General features: G+C 41.7%; 1 protein-coding gene across 1 annotated transcript in view; it reads right to left on the reverse strand.

The window, feature by feature from the left end:
- LMO7 (LIM domain 7) overlaps nucleotides 1-16552 on the reverse strand; it is a 196769-nt gene extending 180217 nt beyond the window's left edge. The window contains 2 exon segments of the mRNA XM_087435974.1: nucleotides 16195-16265; nucleotides 16421-16552. Of these exon segments, the coding sequence (XP_087292100.1) occupies nucleotides 16195-16254 (60 nt within the window). The 5' untranslated portion in view covers nucleotides 16255-16265; nucleotides 16421-16552.
- Between the last annotated feature and the right edge of the window lie 3722 nt (nucleotides 16553-20274).

Genomic DNA, 20274 nt, shown 5'->3' on the forward strand with positions numbered 1-20274 from the left:
GTCATTCTCGTTTAGGGAAACATTCACAGAAGAAGAGTCACTGGAAGCAATTATGATGTTGCAGAAAGGACACCAGGACTGACGCCAGGATCTGGGTGTACGGCTTGCTCTTCCTTGGGCAGGTTACTTAGGCTATCCGATCTTCAGCTGTCTTATCTATAGAACGCAACTGTCTGAAGTGACTGTAACAGATATTCAATATATGTTAACTTCCCTTTTTTTCCTTGAAGGGACAAGCTTTTTCAGAGGTTTAAGAAAAGAAACTCATTTATTAAATATCTATTACGTGTTAGGTATTGTTCATTTTCTCCCTCTATACTCTGCCCTCCAGGTGAATGAAAGAGTGTGTGTGAATCACAGACGGGTCTGTGATTCTGTGTCCGAATTGACTGCTAGAAAGATTAAGTTTATGACACATTAGTAGCACAGATACTGGAGCACTCGGCAGAAATTGTACCTCATCTATGGCTTTAGTTTATCTTTCTTACGCTCATTTTCTGTTTGTCCTGCAATAACTATCCCTTTATGATTCAAATTTTGCCTCATTAGTGTGTACATTTAAGATTTATATAAGCCCTCTCAATTCAATTTTATAACAAGGTAGGATTTTTTAAAAATTTAAATAAGGTGGCATTATTTTACTTGTGTGAAATTACACCTCAGCAATAACTGTAACCCTCACTCAATTCATGTTTTTCTACTCTTTTATTCTATAATGCACATCATATATATATATATATGCACATCATATATATATATATGCACATCGTATATATATATGCACATCATATATATATATATATATACACACACACACACACACATACACTGGACTTCTGGCCAAACATAATGAAGTGGCTACATATTTGTCTCCATTGTCTCCCAAAACCCCACCAAAATGACAGCATAGAAATTTAAGGCATTAACCCACAAGGACAGAGGGAATCAGAAAAGAGACAACAGTAGAAGAAAACTTGGAACAAACTTTTGGAAGATGGAAAGTAGACAGAGGAATGATAACTGACAGAGCAGAATGAAGGAAATGTCAACTTCAGGAAATACAAAGGGACACAGAACTTGGAAGCTTTGCAGAAGCAAAGCAGACAAGTTCCCCTAGAAAAGATTCAGAGTCTAGAGGCAACAGGTCCTTTGGGTAGGAGAGGGGTAGTGAGGAAGATGCCTGGATATACAGAGATTGGTAGAAAATCTAGAGAGCAGTTGGTCAAGGATCACCAGAGGTTTAAAAGAAACTTCCAACTTAAGAGACCAAAGCCTAAAGGGGAAAAACAGAAAAAGAACTTGGAAGAAATAGAGACAAGCAGGGAACAAGAAAAAGAACTATAATAATATAGCATCCTCAGAGAGCTAAGACACTAGATTGCAATCATAACAAAGCAAAATGCTATGAGAAAGGAACAATCAGAAAATAAGTGTGGCAGAGACTTCATTGTCAACCCAACATGGTCAACCTCTTCTTCCTTAGCAATGGAACCCCAATACTGTTGGAAGCAGTGATGTGTCCAGCTAAAAACATTTTTCAGATTCCCTTGCAGATAAGGATGACCAATGAAAAGGAAATAGAAATATTTAAGTGGGCTTCCAAGAAAGTTCTTCATGGCCCTAGCAGAACTTCCTTATGGGTCTTCAACTTGATCTCCTTACAGCCTGGACTAGACACATCTAGCAGAGATGTTTGACACTTTTTAGTCCTAGGTCATGCCAAATGCTGAGGCACTGGCCACATCATAAGCTTGCGCCCCAAAATTACCCAAAATGCAATTTGCCCCCCAGTGTTTCAGTTTTGCAAGGGATTTTAACATCACCTTGGCCATTACAAGCACAGAGAGGGCTGCTGTAATGAAACTGAATAATGAAACCTGAATTTTAAATGACTTTGTAATAATCAAGGAGCCAGAAATTCATCTGGAATGTATTAAGCCAAGTAGATTCATTTCCTTACACAAAAAGGATTACTGTAAATTGCAGTGTGGCTGTCAACCACATTCTTTTACCAGAACTAAGGCCAAATTTCAAAACCATCAGCTATTTGGCAAGTTATACCTTTCAGGACTTATAAGCATTTTCCAAGTCTAAAAATGTTTGCAAACTAGCGTAAAAACAGGCAGTCATATAACCTTGATCCTTTGAATAAAACACCTAAAAATGCATTTCCTTTCTTCATGGAAACTATAAAAGCTTCTCTTTTCTAAAATAGCTCATTAGGCCCATTTTTAGTAAGACATCATAAAATTTCCTTCTTGGAAATATCTTACAATTGCCTCTTCCAAACTGAATACAGCAGAAAAGCTAAATTAAGATGACTCAAAGACACACAAAATACGAAAAGTAACTAAAAGGATAAAAAAGGTGCATAAAGAGCAAAGAATAATTGAGATAACAATAATGTACAGAGACTTGAAAAAGCAATTTATATGAAAAGAAGAAACAATACATTGAATCTACATACCCTACTCTCTAATCTGAAACTTTCAATAGTAGCAAACTGAAGGGAGTAGGGAGTACAAGAACATATAGCAGTGTTTTCAACAGTGCAATGAATATGGAATTCTTTTCCTTCAACATAAAAGTCTCAGGCAAGTCGACCATCCTTCCATTGACAGGAAAGAATCAATGGCAAAGAAGTGCTAAAACGAACATGAGGATCCCTAGAGAGAAGAAGCTGACATAAGCACCATCAAGAAAACAGAATCCATTACTGGTAAGGCATTTGTTCATTCAAACCTCGATTTCTCACAGATGAGAGGATTTTTATTACAGCTTAAGAACAATACAGAAGGGACTTAAAAACCCATATTCACAAATCAGAGGTTAGAATAAATAGCAAGTTATCTAAGTGGCTCGTGGGATACACACACACACAACCTTAAAAAATAGCCATTCTAAGAAAGACAAAAAAGTGATCATTTAATAATTTGTTTTCTGATTATATACAGATTTAGTAGAATAATAATAATAATAATATGGGCACTTACCATTTGTTAAGTACCTACAAATATTCCACACTGTTTTTTCCTAAACCTTATCACCACCACCTTGCAATCCTCATTTTATAGTTGTGGGAATTTAGGCTTAGGAATGCTACATGTTTTGTCCATGGTCACACATTTTACTCTGGGATCTGCCATGTATGAGCTATGCCTATGCAGTATTACCCCAATCCTGCCACTCTTGCCACTACACCACACTAGAACACAGAAAAGAAACACAGACACGAAGCGCCAAGAGTGTACGCTTTCATGGCAACTATTTGTACCTATATTTAAAAGTTAGAAATGTTTTATTTCCTTTCTTATTATCATGTTTCCAGATTAATATAACTTCAAGCTTCTTAGAGTCACTAACTCGAAACTATTAAGATACATTTATTCTAAACATTAAAAACAAAATATCTTCACCAAATTATTGTCAGCTAAAAACGCTGGGGAGGGCCTGCCCCGTGGCTTAGCAGTTGGGTGCGCGCGCTCTGCTGCTGGCAACCCGGGTTCGGATCCCAGGCGCGCACCAACGCACCGTTTCTCCGGCCATGCTGAGGCCGCGTCCCACATACGGCAACTAGAAGGATGTGCAACTATGATGTACAACTATCTACTGGGGCTTTGGGGGAAAAAAATAATAAAAAATTTAAAAAAATAAAAATTAAAAAAATAAAAACGCTGGCGACAGGAGAGACATCCGTGTTTAGGAAAGAGAAAATAAATTCAGAAGATTCAAGTGACTTCCAGACGATCTTTAGCACACCAGGGTCGTAGATTTCTGAAATACAGTAGTGTACTTCAACTTTAGTACTTTGTATAGCAGACCATAATGACTCCTTCAGACCTCTTGTCCTAGAGTATACTTCCCTTAAATATGAAGGGTTTGTACCACTAACATATCTGGTAGTGTACCATGGGAGCAGGGCATGGTTTTGTTAACACAAAGAGAATACTGATTTCTTGGTTGCTCTTCCTACCTCTTCTCTCATGGTACACCTGCCCCTACACTATGACTTTCTAGAAGGATTTTCTGCAGCTCGGTTTAGCTCCCACACTAACACTCCAAAGCTGTACTTTCAACAAATGAGAAACTGCTCTCTTGCCAAACTCAATGGCCTTGATCATTTCTTTTCCCTTGATCACTTCTTCTAGTCCTGAACATTGTTGATAATCCTTTTCCTCGCTATCTTTCATGGAACCAAGGCTTCCCTTAGGATTCCTAACACATTCCTGGTCTTCTGCTTAGCATTTTGACCACGACCTCCCTTTCGTCTTCCTGTCCTCTTAACAGAAGTCATTTCTCAAGGCTTAGTCCTTGATCCTCTATGGGATATGGTCTTTCCTCTCCACTGACCCCTTCTGTCCCATGGGTTCCAACATCACCTGACATGGCATTTACAGAAAAATTTCAAATTCTTCATCCACAATTTGGTTTTGTAAGCACCTTCCACCCTAAGTAGACTACTAGCTTCACTGTCCTGCCAACAAGACAATCCAATTGACCCTTGCTCATGCTAGTATCACCTCTACTGACCTCAAATGCTTTCCATATTACTTTTCACTCATTATCTTTCTGGTCCTATTCAAGAAAGACCTTCTGTAATAGCTTCCAAACGCTTTTCCCATCCTCGAACTCCCTTCAGATTTGCTGTCCAACGTGTTCACATTTGTCCCAAGCTTCCCTGTGACTGTCTCCTCCCTGTCAGGACAAGTGCCAGAAAGAACCACCATAGCAAGTGCCCTCACCATTCCCTTCCTCACCACACATACACTGCCACTAAGCCCATCACATGCCAACAGCAGGAAGCTATCCACATCCTAGTGTGAATTTACACGACATTTTATATTGTCTAAGCACCTTCCTATGCATTTTAACTTAGCTCCAATTGTGAAATAAGAACAAACGAGAGACACAAAGGCACACACACGAAATAGCTACTAGCACAACAGGGCACGTACATGCCAAAACAGTAGCTATAGCTGTAAAAAAGGAAGAGAAAGAGAAGGTAAATGAAGTGGTTGAAAACTTGAGTTTTCTGTTAGAAAAATCTAATTTCAAATACTGGTTCCATCAGTATCAACTGTGTGGTGTTCAGAAAGAAACTTAACTTCTCTGAGCCACTCTTTCCTCATCTGTAAAAAAAATTATATTTGTTAAAAGAACAATATGACTTAATTCCTAGGACAGCTAGGAGGAATAATAAAAAAACAGGTTAAGAACAAGTCTTTTTGCATCAAAATAGACAAGGAGTTTCATCTGTCCTTTTTCCCTCATTTCTGAACAAAGCTCTTTTGAAAGCTTCCACTCCTCAGTTTTATGTGCCATTTCAGAACGATTCCTGAAAAAACTAGTATAAAATGCAGCACTTTGAAGGCATGAAGTAGGTCTCTGATGTTTGAGTTGGGGCAGAAGGGAGAAATGTTCTTGTTCTCAAATTTTTGATTATTTTCTTTTATTTCAAAACAGGGTATAAAGCTATTTGCTGCTTCTCTGTCTCCTATCAGCACCTGGGTACAGTCCATGCTGAAGCTGGAGGACACCAACCAGCGAGCTGTGACAGCCTTTCCATGACTAATATCCCGAAGTTTCAGGATAATGTACTAGGTCCAGGACAGGATATTCAGCTAAGAAGATTCATCTTCAAATTTTCTGGGATGTTTATTATCTTATGATACTTGCTTACCTTTGCATCTTTACAACTGGATGAACCAAGTCCATTTCTCATAGTTTAAACCTGCTTTTTGAAAAACATGCTTTGAACTTGCTCAATCTAGAACTGAACTTGAAGAAGAAAAACAAACAAAAAAAAAGCTAATATAATAAAACCAACTTCTCTTGTTGAGTGAAGCACAGCCAGAAAGTCAGTCATATCCCAGGGTTAAAAAGATTTCAAGTACAAAAAATTAAAAGACATTTGTGCATCCATCATTTATTTATTTATCCAATGAATATTTACTGAGTGCCTACTAAATACCTGGCACTATTAAAGGCTTGAAAACAAAGCAAACCATTGCATATAAGGCAGTTATATTCTAGTGGGACTAACAGCCAAAAATATATATCATACAAAATACAAAAGCAAGTGATGACGAGTACTATGAAATATAAGAGTATGGAATGACAAGGGGGGTTGTTTTCTAGGGGGAGGGGGAGGTATCATTCAACTGAGGGAAATGTATTCATGCAGAAAGAACACCACCACAAAGGCCCTAAAATAGAAACCTTCTTTGCACATTTGAGGAATAGCAGGAAGCCCATATGACTGGAGCATGGTAAGCAAGATGAAGCCAAGACAAGATAGGCAAGCAGGGAATAGATTATGTAGGGTCCCATAGACCATGGTTTAAAAATTCAGATTTTATTCTAAATGTAATGGGTAGCCATTGTGCAGGGAGCAGAGGGCAGAGTTGGATGTATAATCTCTGGTTTACATTTTTAAAAAGGAATCTGGCTGTTACTTCGGAAGCAGGGAGGTGATAGTGGGTATGACAAGACGTGGTCAGACTCTGGAGATATATTTGAAGATTTTTAGCCCACTGGATTTCTTGACAGATTCAATGTGTAGTGTGATATAAAAATAAGAGTTAATAATGACTTGAAAGTTGGGGACCTGAGCAAGTAGGTAAACGGTGGTGCCGTTTACTAAGATGGGAAACACTGGGGGATTAGTAGGTAGGTGGTAGGGAGGGGGAGGAACTAAGAGTTTTGTTTTGAACAAAGTGTGATGTGCCTATTTGACCTAAAATTGGATATCTTGAGTAGATATATATGTAAGTCTAGAGGTTAGAGACATCGTCAGGCCAGGAATATAAATATGGAAGTCATCAGCATATAGAAAGTATATAAAGCTATGGATTTGACAACACCTGCTAGAGAGAGATTGTAGACAAAAAAGAAGATTTGGGAAGATAAACCCAGGGACACTCTAATATTTACCGATCAAGATAATCAGAATGCAGCAAAGCAAAATCAGAAACATCAAGTAAAATGGGAGAAAAATCCAGAGGGCAATTGAAAGAAATGTTTCAAGAATGAAGGTGTGACCAACAGTGTCTAATATTGTTGACAGACTGACAATATTTGCTTGGGACAACAGGTTAACTTCCAAATTGGTTACATACCACTCAAGAAGTAAAGGCAAAATGTTTGCTTATTTTCTCCTTCCTCAGGTAGAATGAAAGACTTTAAACTCTAATGAGATTCAAGAATCCAAGTTTATAATGAGGTTGGTAATGACTGCCCTTCCTTTGAATATTATGAAATGGTGGTGTAACAAAATAGTTCAGATATTTCCTTCCCAGCTCAGATGTCTAGGTCAAATTTCAACCTAGTCAAGAAGGCAAAATTTTTTATCACGGTCTTTGCTTCAGTACTTCCATGTCTAAAACACTAACTAGAAAGTTATCCTCATCAAAAACATGACATCTATTTCTAAGCACTGTACAATAACAGTCTGCATAATTTTTGGTATGCCATGGACTCCTGAAATGCAGGTCATACAAAAGAAGAAATTGACCCTTTTGTAAATTTGTCTTGTAGAAGAAACTAGTTAGAAATAATTTATCTCCTACTGTAGCTCAAAGTACAACTCAATGCCACCATATAAAAATGCTTCCCTTTTGTAATAATTTTACTGGTTTATTGAGCACTAATCCATTCACTTAGATATACCAGAACATAAAATCCAAAGTCTGCAATTGCTCAAGAGTGTCTATCAGCAATTCTGTAGCCTTTATAATATCTGATCGTGATGTGCTTTCCAGGCACCAACATCACAAGACAGAACCTGTTGTGGTGTGTAGGACTTGTCATAAGTGGAAAATACCTAATCTTACAGCTTTCGATGGAATGAGGACTGAGAGCCCATTCTCTTCCTGATTTGTAAATCCTTTACCACAATTTACCAACCAGTACTCTTGGGCAGTAGAGTGTAGTGATTAAGAGGTAAGGCTGTGGAGTCAAAGTGCCTAGGTTCAAATCCCCAACTACCACTTATTAGTTCTAGTGTTTCCTTAAGCAAACCTCTCACCTCTCTTTTTCCTCATCTGAAAAGAACACCCTTGGGTAATAATAGTCCTTCATCGTACGGCTACACGTGTATAATGCACTCGCCACATGTCTTGCACATAGTGGGAAAAAATACTAGTTGCTTTAATTGTCAATTACTCACTTTCTCTTGTAAAAACTTTACTAGCAGGTAACTCACTATACAAATCGGCCCATTCTGGCATAAGACAGCTCTTTATTTATAGAAGAGTCTTCAAAATACTTAAGACAAGGGCCGGCCCTGTGGCTTGGTGGTTAAGTGCGCGCGCTGCGATGCTGGTGGCCCGGGTTCGGATCCCGGGTGCGCATCGAGGCACCACTTCTCCGTCCATCCTGAGGCCGAGTCCCACATGCAGCAACTGGAAGGATGTGCAGCTATGACATACAACTATCTACTGGGGCTTTGGGGGGAAAAAATAAAATAAATAAAATCTTAAAAAAAAAAAAAAATACTTAAGACAAAAGCCTCATTGTGACCAATCAGTTATTACCAGTTCTGCCCTCTGAACCCAAACAAATTTTCTAACCTCTCTCCTTTTGACAATCCCCACTGTACTTAGAGACAAACATAACGTCTAGTGCTCATCTAAATGCACTCAAGCACCAAACTGAGCATCCTGTATCCAGGAATCAGAACCAATCTTCAAGCACTCTATCAGGGAAGACTTGACAATCTTTGGAAAGGCTGTTTACAGGGCTGTATTGTGATTCATCTGTAGAATTTGCTAATCTCCATCTCCTTAAAGCAAAGTGGCAGACTGAGTGTGTTAAACCTCTGTTCTCAAAGTTGTGCATATATGACAGCTATTATCCTTATTAAGAGCTTTGAGTATATCAAAAGTGTTTTTAAAGAAACACACCTAATAATTACCTTCAGAAACCAAAGAGTAAACACAGGTACGCATAATTTATCATTTCCTCGGGCTCAAATACATTTGTGACAGTTAACAGGCTTAAGGAGATCTGCAAACATCAATTAAATAAGCCAACCATTTGACTGGACACAAAACATTCATTTATTCAAAAAGCATTTGAGAACTTTCTGTCAGGGACTATGGGGACACAGGAACAACAGAGACAACTCAATCTGCAGATGGTAATAGATGAAATAGTTCACCTACAAAGTCTATTTTCTCCAAACTAAAAGAGCCAGGCAAATTTGTTGATATTGCTTGTTCTTCTTAACCAACAATCTCAAAACTAGTGCTTTTCTTCAACTCAAATGCTGTTATGTTGAGAAGCAGTTTGAAAAGGAAGGGGAAGTAAAAGGAACCGGTTAGTCCCAATAGCAGTCCCTTACTAGCCAAAGCACTCTTGGCATCCAGAGAGACAGCGCTAGAGCACTACACGGAAGAACAAGAACCAAACCACGCTCCCTGCCACACACTCAGAACATGACTCCTCTCAGTCAAGGAGAAGCTTTAAGAATTTCTGTGCTTTACAAATGGTTGAAGAAACATCAAGGTGTTCTGCTTCCTCTAAATGGCCAACTGTTCCATTCTTCACCTCACGATTTTGTTGAGAACTCAAAAGGTCTATCTCCAAACAACCCAAAAGAAAAACCAGATGACTCATGATGTACTTCCTTAATGGCCCTACCATGCCCATGACCTTGGAGACTCCCCTCATCAGGCCAGGGGCCCACTAAGCCTTTTGTGACCTCATGCAGAGGACACAGAACCCTCCTTGTTTCGATTTCATCTTTCCTCACTGGAGGAAACCAAATGAGTCATCTGTTTGATAAATGTTTAACATCATTAGTGATCCAAGAAAGAGGTGCACCAGATGCATCTTTCATCTATTTATTTAGAGGGAAAATGCAAATGACAGTTCTCAATTCTGGCCAGAATAATAGAGAAGCTGGAGCCCTCAACCCCTGCTCATGGTTGCAAACTAGCACAAACCTGTCAGAGGGCAACTTGGTGATGTGTATCAAGAACCAAAAAATCACTCATTCCTTTTGGCCCAGTGGATCTACTTCTCTAACTGGTTCAAGGACACTCTGATTTATTAAAGGCACAAGTTCTTTGTATTTTCCCCCACTTTAAGAAGAGGTCCATTTCTAGCTTTCAGTGCATCAGTACACTGGAAGGATCCAGAATGACTGACACCGTGGAATCCTCCCACTTACTCAGGAAACATCTTGACATATCTGTTTACATTTCCTGGAGTCAGGCTATTCTAACGGCATCCCTGCCCTGGTTCCTATTTGTATGAATCAGTTCCCTCCCAAGAGGATTTTGTGAACTCCCTCATCTCTTGCCATCCCTCCTGTCCCAGGAGCCTTTCTTATTTGCCAAATGAAGATGCTGTGTTCAAGAAACAGTAGAATGCGAAATTACACAATGTTATAAACGAATACGACCTCAATTAAATAATTTTTAAAAAAATAAATAGTAAAACGCTGCATAAAGAAAAAAGGAACGAATTGCTATTAAGACATTTCATGACTGTTCAAAACTACCCTGAGAAATCTATGATGCTAGAAATCAGACAAGTGGTTGCCTACAGGAGGAGTAGAGACTTGATGCGTCCTTCTGGAAGGGAACTTTCTTGAGTGATAAAAATGCTCTATATCTTGACTGGGGTGCTAGTTACATGGGTATATACATTTGACAGAACTCCTGCAACTGTACACTTAAAATCTCTGCATTTCACTGCATTTAAACATTACCTGAGTAAAAATAAACTACTCTGAGCAAATCTTGAAAGTTGTGCTGTATGCAACTTCAAGATCTCACAACAAGTTATAAAGCCACAATGCCCCAGCCCAGAGAGCAAATGTGTTAGCCCCACTCCAGCCTCCTCTGTGAGCTTGCCTGACTCACCAAGCCGACTCAGACTGCCTCCTAAATGCCATCACCACACATTGTGCAAACTTCCACTACAGCAATTATCTGATGGCGCTGTTGGGTTTGTTTGCATGTCTGCCCCTTGTGGGATGTGCTTCTGTTTGGAGGTCCAGAAAAGAGGCTAAGAATTTGGCATCTGAATCAACAAGCCTGACAAGTGCTCGTACAGAGTGGGCACTTAACAGGCATTTTTTGGATAACAAAATGACTGAATGTAAGTCCCCATGAGGGAAACCACTAATTAGAAGGCAGGAGTAGAGTGACTCAGGAACTGGGTTGAAGCAATAGAGGAAATGCTAAATAAATAGGCAAGTGCATGCTGGCATCAGGATGAAGGCAGATCTCATTGCTGGTCTCAACCAAACAACTGCCCAAGCAACAAACTCAGCTTTAGACACTGAAGCAAGTTTCCACTGGAGGGAGAAAGGAGTTCTGGTCCTTAAAACCCAACTTTTAAATTTTGTTAAAGCTGCAGGCTTAAGGTGGTACTTTCATTCAACACGCGTTTACCAGGCACCATGCCAAGTCCTCGAGCAAAAGATAAGATTCTGTTCCTGCCCTCAGTTAGTTCATAGTCTAATATGGAGAAATGGATAGACTTAGACCACAGAGTGCAAAAGGGGAGGTCTACACAAGCAATAGAGGAGAGGAAGGAATGGATGGGGGTGGAGGTTTGGTGGTTCAGAAAAGGCTTCACATAAAGGTTGATTTTAGCCCCAGTGTAAAGGAATGACAACGAGTAATGGGTGTTGGGTAAGCAAGTAACAACAGCACAACAGCCTGGAGATGAGAAAACAGCATCCTGCGCTGGGAAAACACAAGCAAGAATTAGGGAGCACTAACCGCTTTACTGTCAGCATCTCATTTGACTGGCACCACCACTATGAGAGGTTCAAAGAAGATACTGAGGCCTACAGGATTTAAGTAGCAGAGCCAGGACTCAACCAATGATTTGATTCCAAAACTGGGCTCTTTTTTTTTTTCCAAGTTTTATTGAGATATAATTGACATACAGCTCTGTATAAGTTTAAGGTGTGCTGCATAATGATTTGACATAAATATGTTGTGAAATGATCACCACAATAAGTTTAGTTAACATACATCTCCTCACAGAGTTACACACAAAATTTTTTTCCTTGTGATGAGAACTTTTAAGATCTACTCTCTGGGCAACTTTCAAATATACCACACAGCAGTGTTAACTATAGTCATCATGAAATGGGTGAAGGGGGTCAAAAGGTACAAACTTCCAGTAATAAGATAAATAAGTTCTAGATACGAAATGTACAAAACTGTGCTTAACCTCTATGTTATCTGGCAACTACGCAAACAGCTATGGAGAAAATGACCCCAAAAAGACAGATATATCGGCAGAGACCAGACTGTAAAGAGCTGTGAATGCTACGATTCACAGCACAATGTAAGAATTGTAGACTTGAAATCTTTTCACGATTCCCCAGAAAACAAGGAACTAATAAAATCAGGTATACATTTTGAAAAAATAATTTTGGCTGCAACAGCTAGTATAAGAATTGCTTTCTAACATTTAAAATACATAACAAATTTTACCATCATAGTATTTTCAAGTTTAGTAACTGTTAATTGAAATTATATATAATTACCAAAAATGCTTCTATGAATTCAGTAACACTTTCAAATGAATGTTTATGTCACTCTACATACATTTGGAAAGCAACTGTACAAATCCACGAGACCTTCACTTAGTCTAAAGACAACACTGCTATGCACTGAGAATTCACGTGCACCAAGCAAACCCTTTGAGACCAGACCACGGGTTGGAAACCACTAGCAGAAGGGATGCAGTTTACAGAGAAAGAGGGAAACCACTTAGAAGGATTTTGCCATTATCAATGGGCGACCCACAGAGTACAATTCAACAGTGTAGCACCAAAGGCAAGCAAAGGGGCTGACCAGCACATCCCTGAAGGATAAAAATGGGGGCAGGCGCAGAAACAGACCAATTGGAAATAACCAGGGAAGGATTCGTATTCTGGTGCCAGGCTTGGTCATGAGCTCAAACTGGCATCCCTTTAGTCCTTCTACAGGGTGACACTGAAAGAAGCAAACCCAGAGGTAACAGGCAGAGCAGGTGAGTGGGAAGGTAGTGAATTAAGTTAGCCTGTTCTGCTCCAGCCATAAAAATTACTACTGTATTTAAACCTCAAGCTAGATAGCAACATGAACTTACAGACTGGAAACTTTGTGACCAGCTAATGCAATGAGCCATACACCCAGCTCTCAATCTCACTGCTATTTCGTCTGTTTACTACAAGACTTTTTAATGCCCCAAAACAGAGAGACAGAGGCAACTATTAGGTATAGAAAATTAAAAGGTACTGCAGCAAAGGACCAAAATTAGAGGGTCCAGCCTGCATTTTCTAGCATCATCACCCACTCCATGACCTTGCTAGAATCAAGCTTCCCCTCTGCCTTTGCCTTCAAACCATTACATTATTTGGTTTTAAACCAATGTTTAATCATAAACCAGCTCTGCTACATTATTGATATTCCAAACAGCATTTCCAACCAAATAATAATCCAATATCATTATGTGGAATTACCTTAAAGGGTAGCACTCCTACATTTGTTTTGAATTGAAATATTAAACTAACCAGAAGTATATATACACTCCTAAGTATCCAAAAATGATTTGAAAGAAATAAAAAAAGTTATAAAATGATAGTGATTGGTAGAATAACAACTACTAGCCCTCACTTTACCCTTTCTCCTTCCCCTCCCAAAATAAAACTAATAAAACTTTAACTTTGGTTGTGGCAATAATACATTAGCTATTTAAAATGACAGATGGAGAATGGAAATGGCAAGGACATAATGACATGGACTCTGGTCATCATTCAAAGCTTTATAAGGTTATTAAAGTTTCTTGACCTTGGGCTGTTCAAAGCTGCAGCTGAGAATAAAGGCAGAAGCTTATATTATATATAATATACATTTTATATAACATTATAATACATATATATACATATATACACATATAAATGAAAGACCCACTTATGCTTCAACATATGTAGAGGAAAGTACGATAGGGAATATGGAGCAAGAATATTAGCAAGCAGGAGAAAGATTTACACTATAATCTCCCTCACTTTCCAAAATTCCTTATAAAATACTGATTCTAAAGTATATTTTATCTTCAAAGTAGAGGTTCTCAGAGTGAAGAGGTTGCGGCAATGAGAGAGTCATTCATTCTGCTTCTTTTGGCAAGAACAATATTTTTAAATATGTGCTTTGGTTGTAAAGGCAAAGCTAAGTTAAATTTGGACACCAAATTTAGACAGATAAATTTGGACACTAAGTGAAAAAAATAAAATAAACCTAAGAGTGAACACATCACTGTCACTTCAAATGCCCAGAGTATACCAAAGTATATGTGCATATGTAAATTATTCACATATCTTCATTGAAAGTACTGCCTTGCTCTTTGCGGCACTAGAAAAACATCACAATTTTAATTTCATTAACTATATTAAAATGATATGGCAAAGCCTTTAGAAAGATTCGGCTCTCTGCTAATGATGATCAAAAAACTTTACAGAGTTGCCAAATCATTGCTGAAAAACACTTTTAGATGGGGTGGGATGGAAGCACGAAGATGCACTATGATATCTTTTAGGACAAAACACTTCCCTCAAGTTTGATAGATACAAATTTCTCACAGAAATTCCACGCAATTATGATCAAGCTACAACAAACAAGGAATGTTTAGATTTTAAAAACGTGCATACTAAAAAAGCAAAGGGTGTGAAATCATCCATATTCACAGATTTCCTGAAGCAAATACAGAGAACTCCACACAGGAGCCATGTCCAAAAATGTCCCCTTATTTCTTCCCTTTTCCCTCCCTTCCTCCCCAACCCTCAAAGGCAAAAGGGTAAGTTCAATTTCCTTTCTAAAATTATGCAGAACACACACTACTAATGGAAAATTACCTTTGGAAGCCTTGACTTTTCAAAGTTTATGAATGAGGGAAATTATTTCTCAACTACATTGCTGGAATTTTTCCACTCTCATTTCAATTCAAAATACAGTGTTTATTCCTCTACCTCCCTCCCCATGCCCTCCCCTCTCACCTAAGTCACCTTCAGACCAGCACGTTTCAGTCCAAAAGAGAAACCAAAAGCTAATTTCTTAGACGCCCCCCCCCACCCCGCTCCCTATTATCTAGTGGGTAATGCTACTTACATTTCACATTCTTTTAGCGTAAGAAATGTAACATTGAAAGTTTATTCTCTTTATTTTTTCCACATATATACATTTATTTCTTTAAGGATACATGAATTCTTTTTAAACAGTTTGTTTTGGGATTCTTGAACCCGTTGTTTTTCCCGTGGAATAATCTTTAAGCCCAATTATTTTTAAATACGTTGAGAAAGCCGGCACGTGGCATCAGTAACTCCTAAATGACTGCATGGCTGGTGTAGGCAACAATTTTCTAACAAGCAGTTGTTCCTGATTCATATGTGCTGGGTAGACTTCTTAAGCATCATTTAAAAAGTCATCTGTTTCATACAGTAGAATAACGGCCAAAAATCCCGGTGTTAACCTTCTACAGTTAAACGTACCTCTAAGAGGTTGATGAAGAAACCTCCAAGAGACCATCTCCTTTTTAAGGGGAAAGAAGGGAATGGAAGATATTGTCTCTGAGGCACAGCTAGGAAAGTAACAACCCTTCAGTGAGTGACCTCAGGATATCTTAGCCTCATCAATGCCGGCTTTGAAGTACAAGCCTGACTCCCACACCCTGGGCTCCGGATGCTGCCTATAAGAAATCATTTCTCCACGTGCGCCATAGTTGTCTACACTTTCCTCCACCCGCCCTCCCACCCAACATACTCTTAATACTCTGCCCCTGCAGACATGTGTCTGGCATCCCCACTTGTAGCCACCCCAAAGAAACGCACCAGACGACTCAGGGACAGCTCTGCGCTGCCGAGACACATGCCGGGCGGCGGGGTGCCGACGTGGGCTGGTCCATAGGGATGTGCGGTGCCCGAACCCAGGTGGGCCCGCGCTCGACTCTGCCAGGAGCTCTGGGGGAGCCAGCGAGACCGTCCAGGGGAGCGCAGCGCTACGCTCAGCTGGACGTTAAAAGAGAGGAGAAGCAGAACTTGCGAAGTCCCCCAAAACTGCACACGCAAACCAGCAGGCTGCTACGCGCCGCCGAAGGTCCCGGGAGGAGGCCGAAGCGCAGAGTGGCCGGGCCGCCCGCACCTCGCGACGCCCACCCCGAGGAAAGGCGAGGAGTAAAGGCACTCACCTCCACCCATCTCTGGGCCTCGGCGAACGCCACGGCGCAGTCGGCCTCTGCCTCCTCCATCCCTTCCAAGACTAGGGCAAGACAGGGAGAGAGAGACGCGGTGGGTGCGCGGAGGGGCGGGGGTCCCGCGCGCGTTTCGGCCGCCGCCCCAACCTCTGCTCCGGCCGCGAGACGCCCGGGCTCCCTTTCCCTTTGTTGCGCTCTGCAGCCTGGTAGGGTTTCGCACCTCCAAGAACTTGAAGACCTGGCTTTCTCTAAACTCCTGGAAACGACCCCAGGTCCACGGGGACCTGGGCAGCCGGGCAGGGCGCCGGAGGTGGAGAGGGAGACTAGAGCGGCGCGCGGCACCAGCCGGGACAACTGTTTGGACTTCAAAAGTCGCAGGGCTGCCGCCGCCCTCCCCAGAGCGGCCCGGCCCCAGCCCACCCCGGCCGCGGAGTCGCCGCTTCCGTCCGCCCCCCTGCGCCTCCCCGGGGCTCCGGACCACAGCCGCCTTTGTGGTCAGACTGTCTGGGCCAGGGGATGCCACCGTCCGCCAGGAGGCGGTGGCCCAGGCCACGCTCGCCCTCCCGCGCTGCCCGCCCGGCCCGCGACTCCGCCCCGAGGGGATGCGCCCCCGCGCCCGCATCCTTCCCGCCTCCGCCCGCCTGGCCGCCTTCCCTCTCCCGGGGCCCGTGGAAGCGGCGCCCCCTCGGCTCGCGGCCGCCCGACCCGCCTGACATACCAGGAATAGCTGCACACAATTGCACCTTTCCCGGCCAAGAAACTTCCCCCGCTGGGGAACGCGGCCCGCCGAGACGCGCAGCCGCCCCGCCCGGCCCGGCCCGCCGCCCTCACCTGCGGCCTCACCCCGCGGCGCGCGGTTCCCGCTCCCGCCGAGCCCGCTGTCCCGCTGCGCGCGGGCCCCGCCGCCAGGTACGCGGTCGTCCCCAACCCAAGCTCTCCGCCCTCTCAGCCCGCCCGGGCCCGCCTGGCGGCAGGTGAGGGTAGTGGCCTTGGCACGTGCCGCCCATTTCCCCCAGCCTGGGTCCGCCCCGCCCCGCCCCGCTTCCAGGTGGGTGAGATGGAAGGTACCTGCCACTCCAGCCCCGTCCCGCCGCAAAGGGTTCGAGCGGAGGGGAGCCCTGCATTTCTCCCGCCCCTCGCCCGCTCCGCCCAGTTCAGGCCATTTGACCGCCCGCACCCTGAGCGTCAAACCTTCCACCCTTTGTGGTTGGGTACTTGCAAGGGCAGTGAGGTGCCAGGTTATTCGCTATCCGCAGGGGTCCTGGGTAGATGCGCAGGGCGGGAGAGTCAGAGACTCGTGGGTTGGCTGATTGGATTCTTTTCACACAAAAATCGGATCTTCGGAAAGAAACCTGCTTGTCCGTCTAGGCTCCCTGGGACCTCGCTCAATGCTCCTGAAGTCGCATCCAGGCCACACGTGATGGCGTCACCTTTGGAGGAAGATAAAGATCGGTTCTTACTCCTGCAAAGGAAGCAACCCCCCCTTTTTATTTTCCTATGATTGTTTGATTTTTTTCTATGATTCTGTGATGGTTGTTTACTCTTGATGAAAAACGACCTCAAATGTAGAGCAGAGAAACTAATATGATAAATAGCTAAAACCTAGCGCCTGTATTTAACAGTTATTTATATTTTGCCTTATTTACTTCACCTTTTTTGCTGAAAAGATCGTTATTATATTTCCTGCTTAAAGATAGATATATTTCACCCCTAAATATTTCAATATACATCTCGGTTTTAAAAGGACACTTTTCTACATAACCATATTACATTTTCACCCCTAACTAAAGCTAACAATTAGTTACCTAACATCAATTTATACCCAATCTAGACCCAAATTCCCCCAGCTGATCCCAAAATGTCTTTTAGAGCTGACTCAGACCAGAATTCAAATAATGACCACACATTGTATTTGGTTACATCTCTTTAAACCTAGAATAGCCTCCTCCTTCTCCCCTCCCCCCTCCCCTTTTTTTAGAATGCAATTGTCTTGTTAAAGAAACCAGGCAGCCTTCTGGATTTGTCTTATGGCTTCTTTTAGTGTCTTCCACATATTTCTCTTTCCTCTGCATTTCCTGTTACCTGGAAATTAGATCTAAAGGCTGGATTAGAACTCATTTACTCTTCTGAATGAAGACTTCACCAGCTTTCTTCCAGATGGGGGTGACTTCTAGAGGATGGTTTTTATTTGTTAGTTTTATTTTCCTTCAACTCTTTTTTCATGGCACTGTCTGTAATCAGTGGGTCTGTGTAGAGGAGTTGTTCCTGCTGAAGTGGGAGGCCATTCACCCGATCATCTCTTTGCCTCCTGGCTACACCAGGATCAGGCCAAACCCAAAATGAGGATGAAAGGATAAAAGAAACTGGGAAGATATTTCTTCCTGGCTATTCAAGACCTCTTCTGTTAAATATTTAATAAGCACTTTATGTGTGTAAAGTGCTAGGTGTCATAGGTGATACAAAAATGAAAACATTTTAGACACTGAATCCTATGTATTTCCAGTCCAGTAGAAGGACAGACATTCCATAAGCTTCGTGAGAGTTATTACTACAGTTATTAAATACATATACTATATTGTTTAAAGCTACTGCTATGTAACTTGAGTTATAGCTTTGGGGGCGGCAGCCCAGGATGGTAAGAAGTGCACAGGCTTGGGAATCTGAATGACTAAGGTTACCAAGTTACCAAACGTTCTGAGCTTCAATTTCCTAATCTGAAAAATGTGGTGATAATAACTACTTCAAAGGGTTGTTGTGAGAATTAAATATGATGGTGTATATAAAAGCCCAGGGCATTGCTTGGCATGGAGTAGGCACTTAATAAATGATGGTTATTTCCCATTAGTCTCTCTCTTACAGTAGTATGTCAAATATGGATTTTTCCTAATAAATGAGAATTTCATTCATTTGCTCAAATACTCACATGGAAAGAGCTGTGGGGTATTGCAAATTTCTGTTTCAAGTCAGTTCAGGCACCAGCCATTTCTGTCTCTTTAATGTTGCAAATTTGCAATTCAGAAGACCCAAATTCAGTTCTTTGCCGCCTATCAGTCTAATCAGTCATTAGAGTGTTTTATCCTTCTGGAAAGAGAAATACAGCTTTATAGAGAAAGGTAACCTGTCTTAGGCATTTATTTATTTATTTATTTTAATTTTTATTTATTTATTTTTTTCCCCCAAAGCCCCACTAGATAGTTGTATGTCATAGTTGCATAGCCTTCTAGTTGCCGTATGTGGGACGCGGCCTCAGCATGGCTGGAGAAGCGGTGCGTCAGTGCGCGCCCGAGGTGGACCGCCAGCAGCAGAGCACTCGCACTTAACTGCTAAGCCACGGGCCAGCCCATAACCTGTCTTAGGCATTTAAAATGAAATTCACAACGATAAAACATCAAGAATATTATTCATTTTCCAGGCCGGCCTGGTGGCTTAGCGGTTAAGTGCTCGAGCTCTGCTACTGGCGTCCTGGGTTTGGATCCCGGGCGTGCACCTACGCACCGCTTCTCCAGCCATGCTGAGGCTGTGTCCCACATACAGCAACTAGAAGGCTGTGCAACTATGACATACAACTATCTACTGGGGCTTTGGGGGTAAAAAAAAAAAAAGGAGGAGGATTGGCAATAGATGTTAGCTCAGGGCCTGTCTTCCTCAGCAAAAAGAGGAGGATTAGCATGGATGTTAGCTCAGGGCTGATCTTCCTCACAAAAAAAAAAAATTGAAGAAAAAGAAAAAAACAATATTATTTATTTTCTAAGAGAATTTGAGGTACCTTTCAATATTTAAGAACAGTACAATTGTCACGTTCTTATACATTAGTGATGAAATGAACTGTTGGTGGGAGAAAGTGGTACAGTCTTAAAGATAATTTGGCAATAGATATTAAAAGTTTTTTAAATGCTCCTGCTCTATTGCAGCAATTCCACTTCTGGGAATTTATCCTAAGGATACCAGCAAAGACATATGCGCAAAATGAGCATCTACGGTGGACACAGAGATGCGCTAACAAAACCTCCCTTTAGAGGAGGAGCATGGTCAGCAGAGAGCCTCCAGCTGTCAGCCCCTTTGAGGTCAGCCTCA

This window comes from Ceratotherium simum, chromosome 10 (genome assembly GCF_057802395.1).
Source record: "Ceratotherium simum simum isolate JZ-2026a chromosome 10, ASM5780239v1, whole genome shotgun sequence".
In the NCBI taxonomy this organism is placed as follows: domain Eukaryota; kingdom Metazoa; phylum Chordata; class Mammalia; order Perissodactyla; family Rhinocerotidae; genus Ceratotherium; species Ceratotherium simum.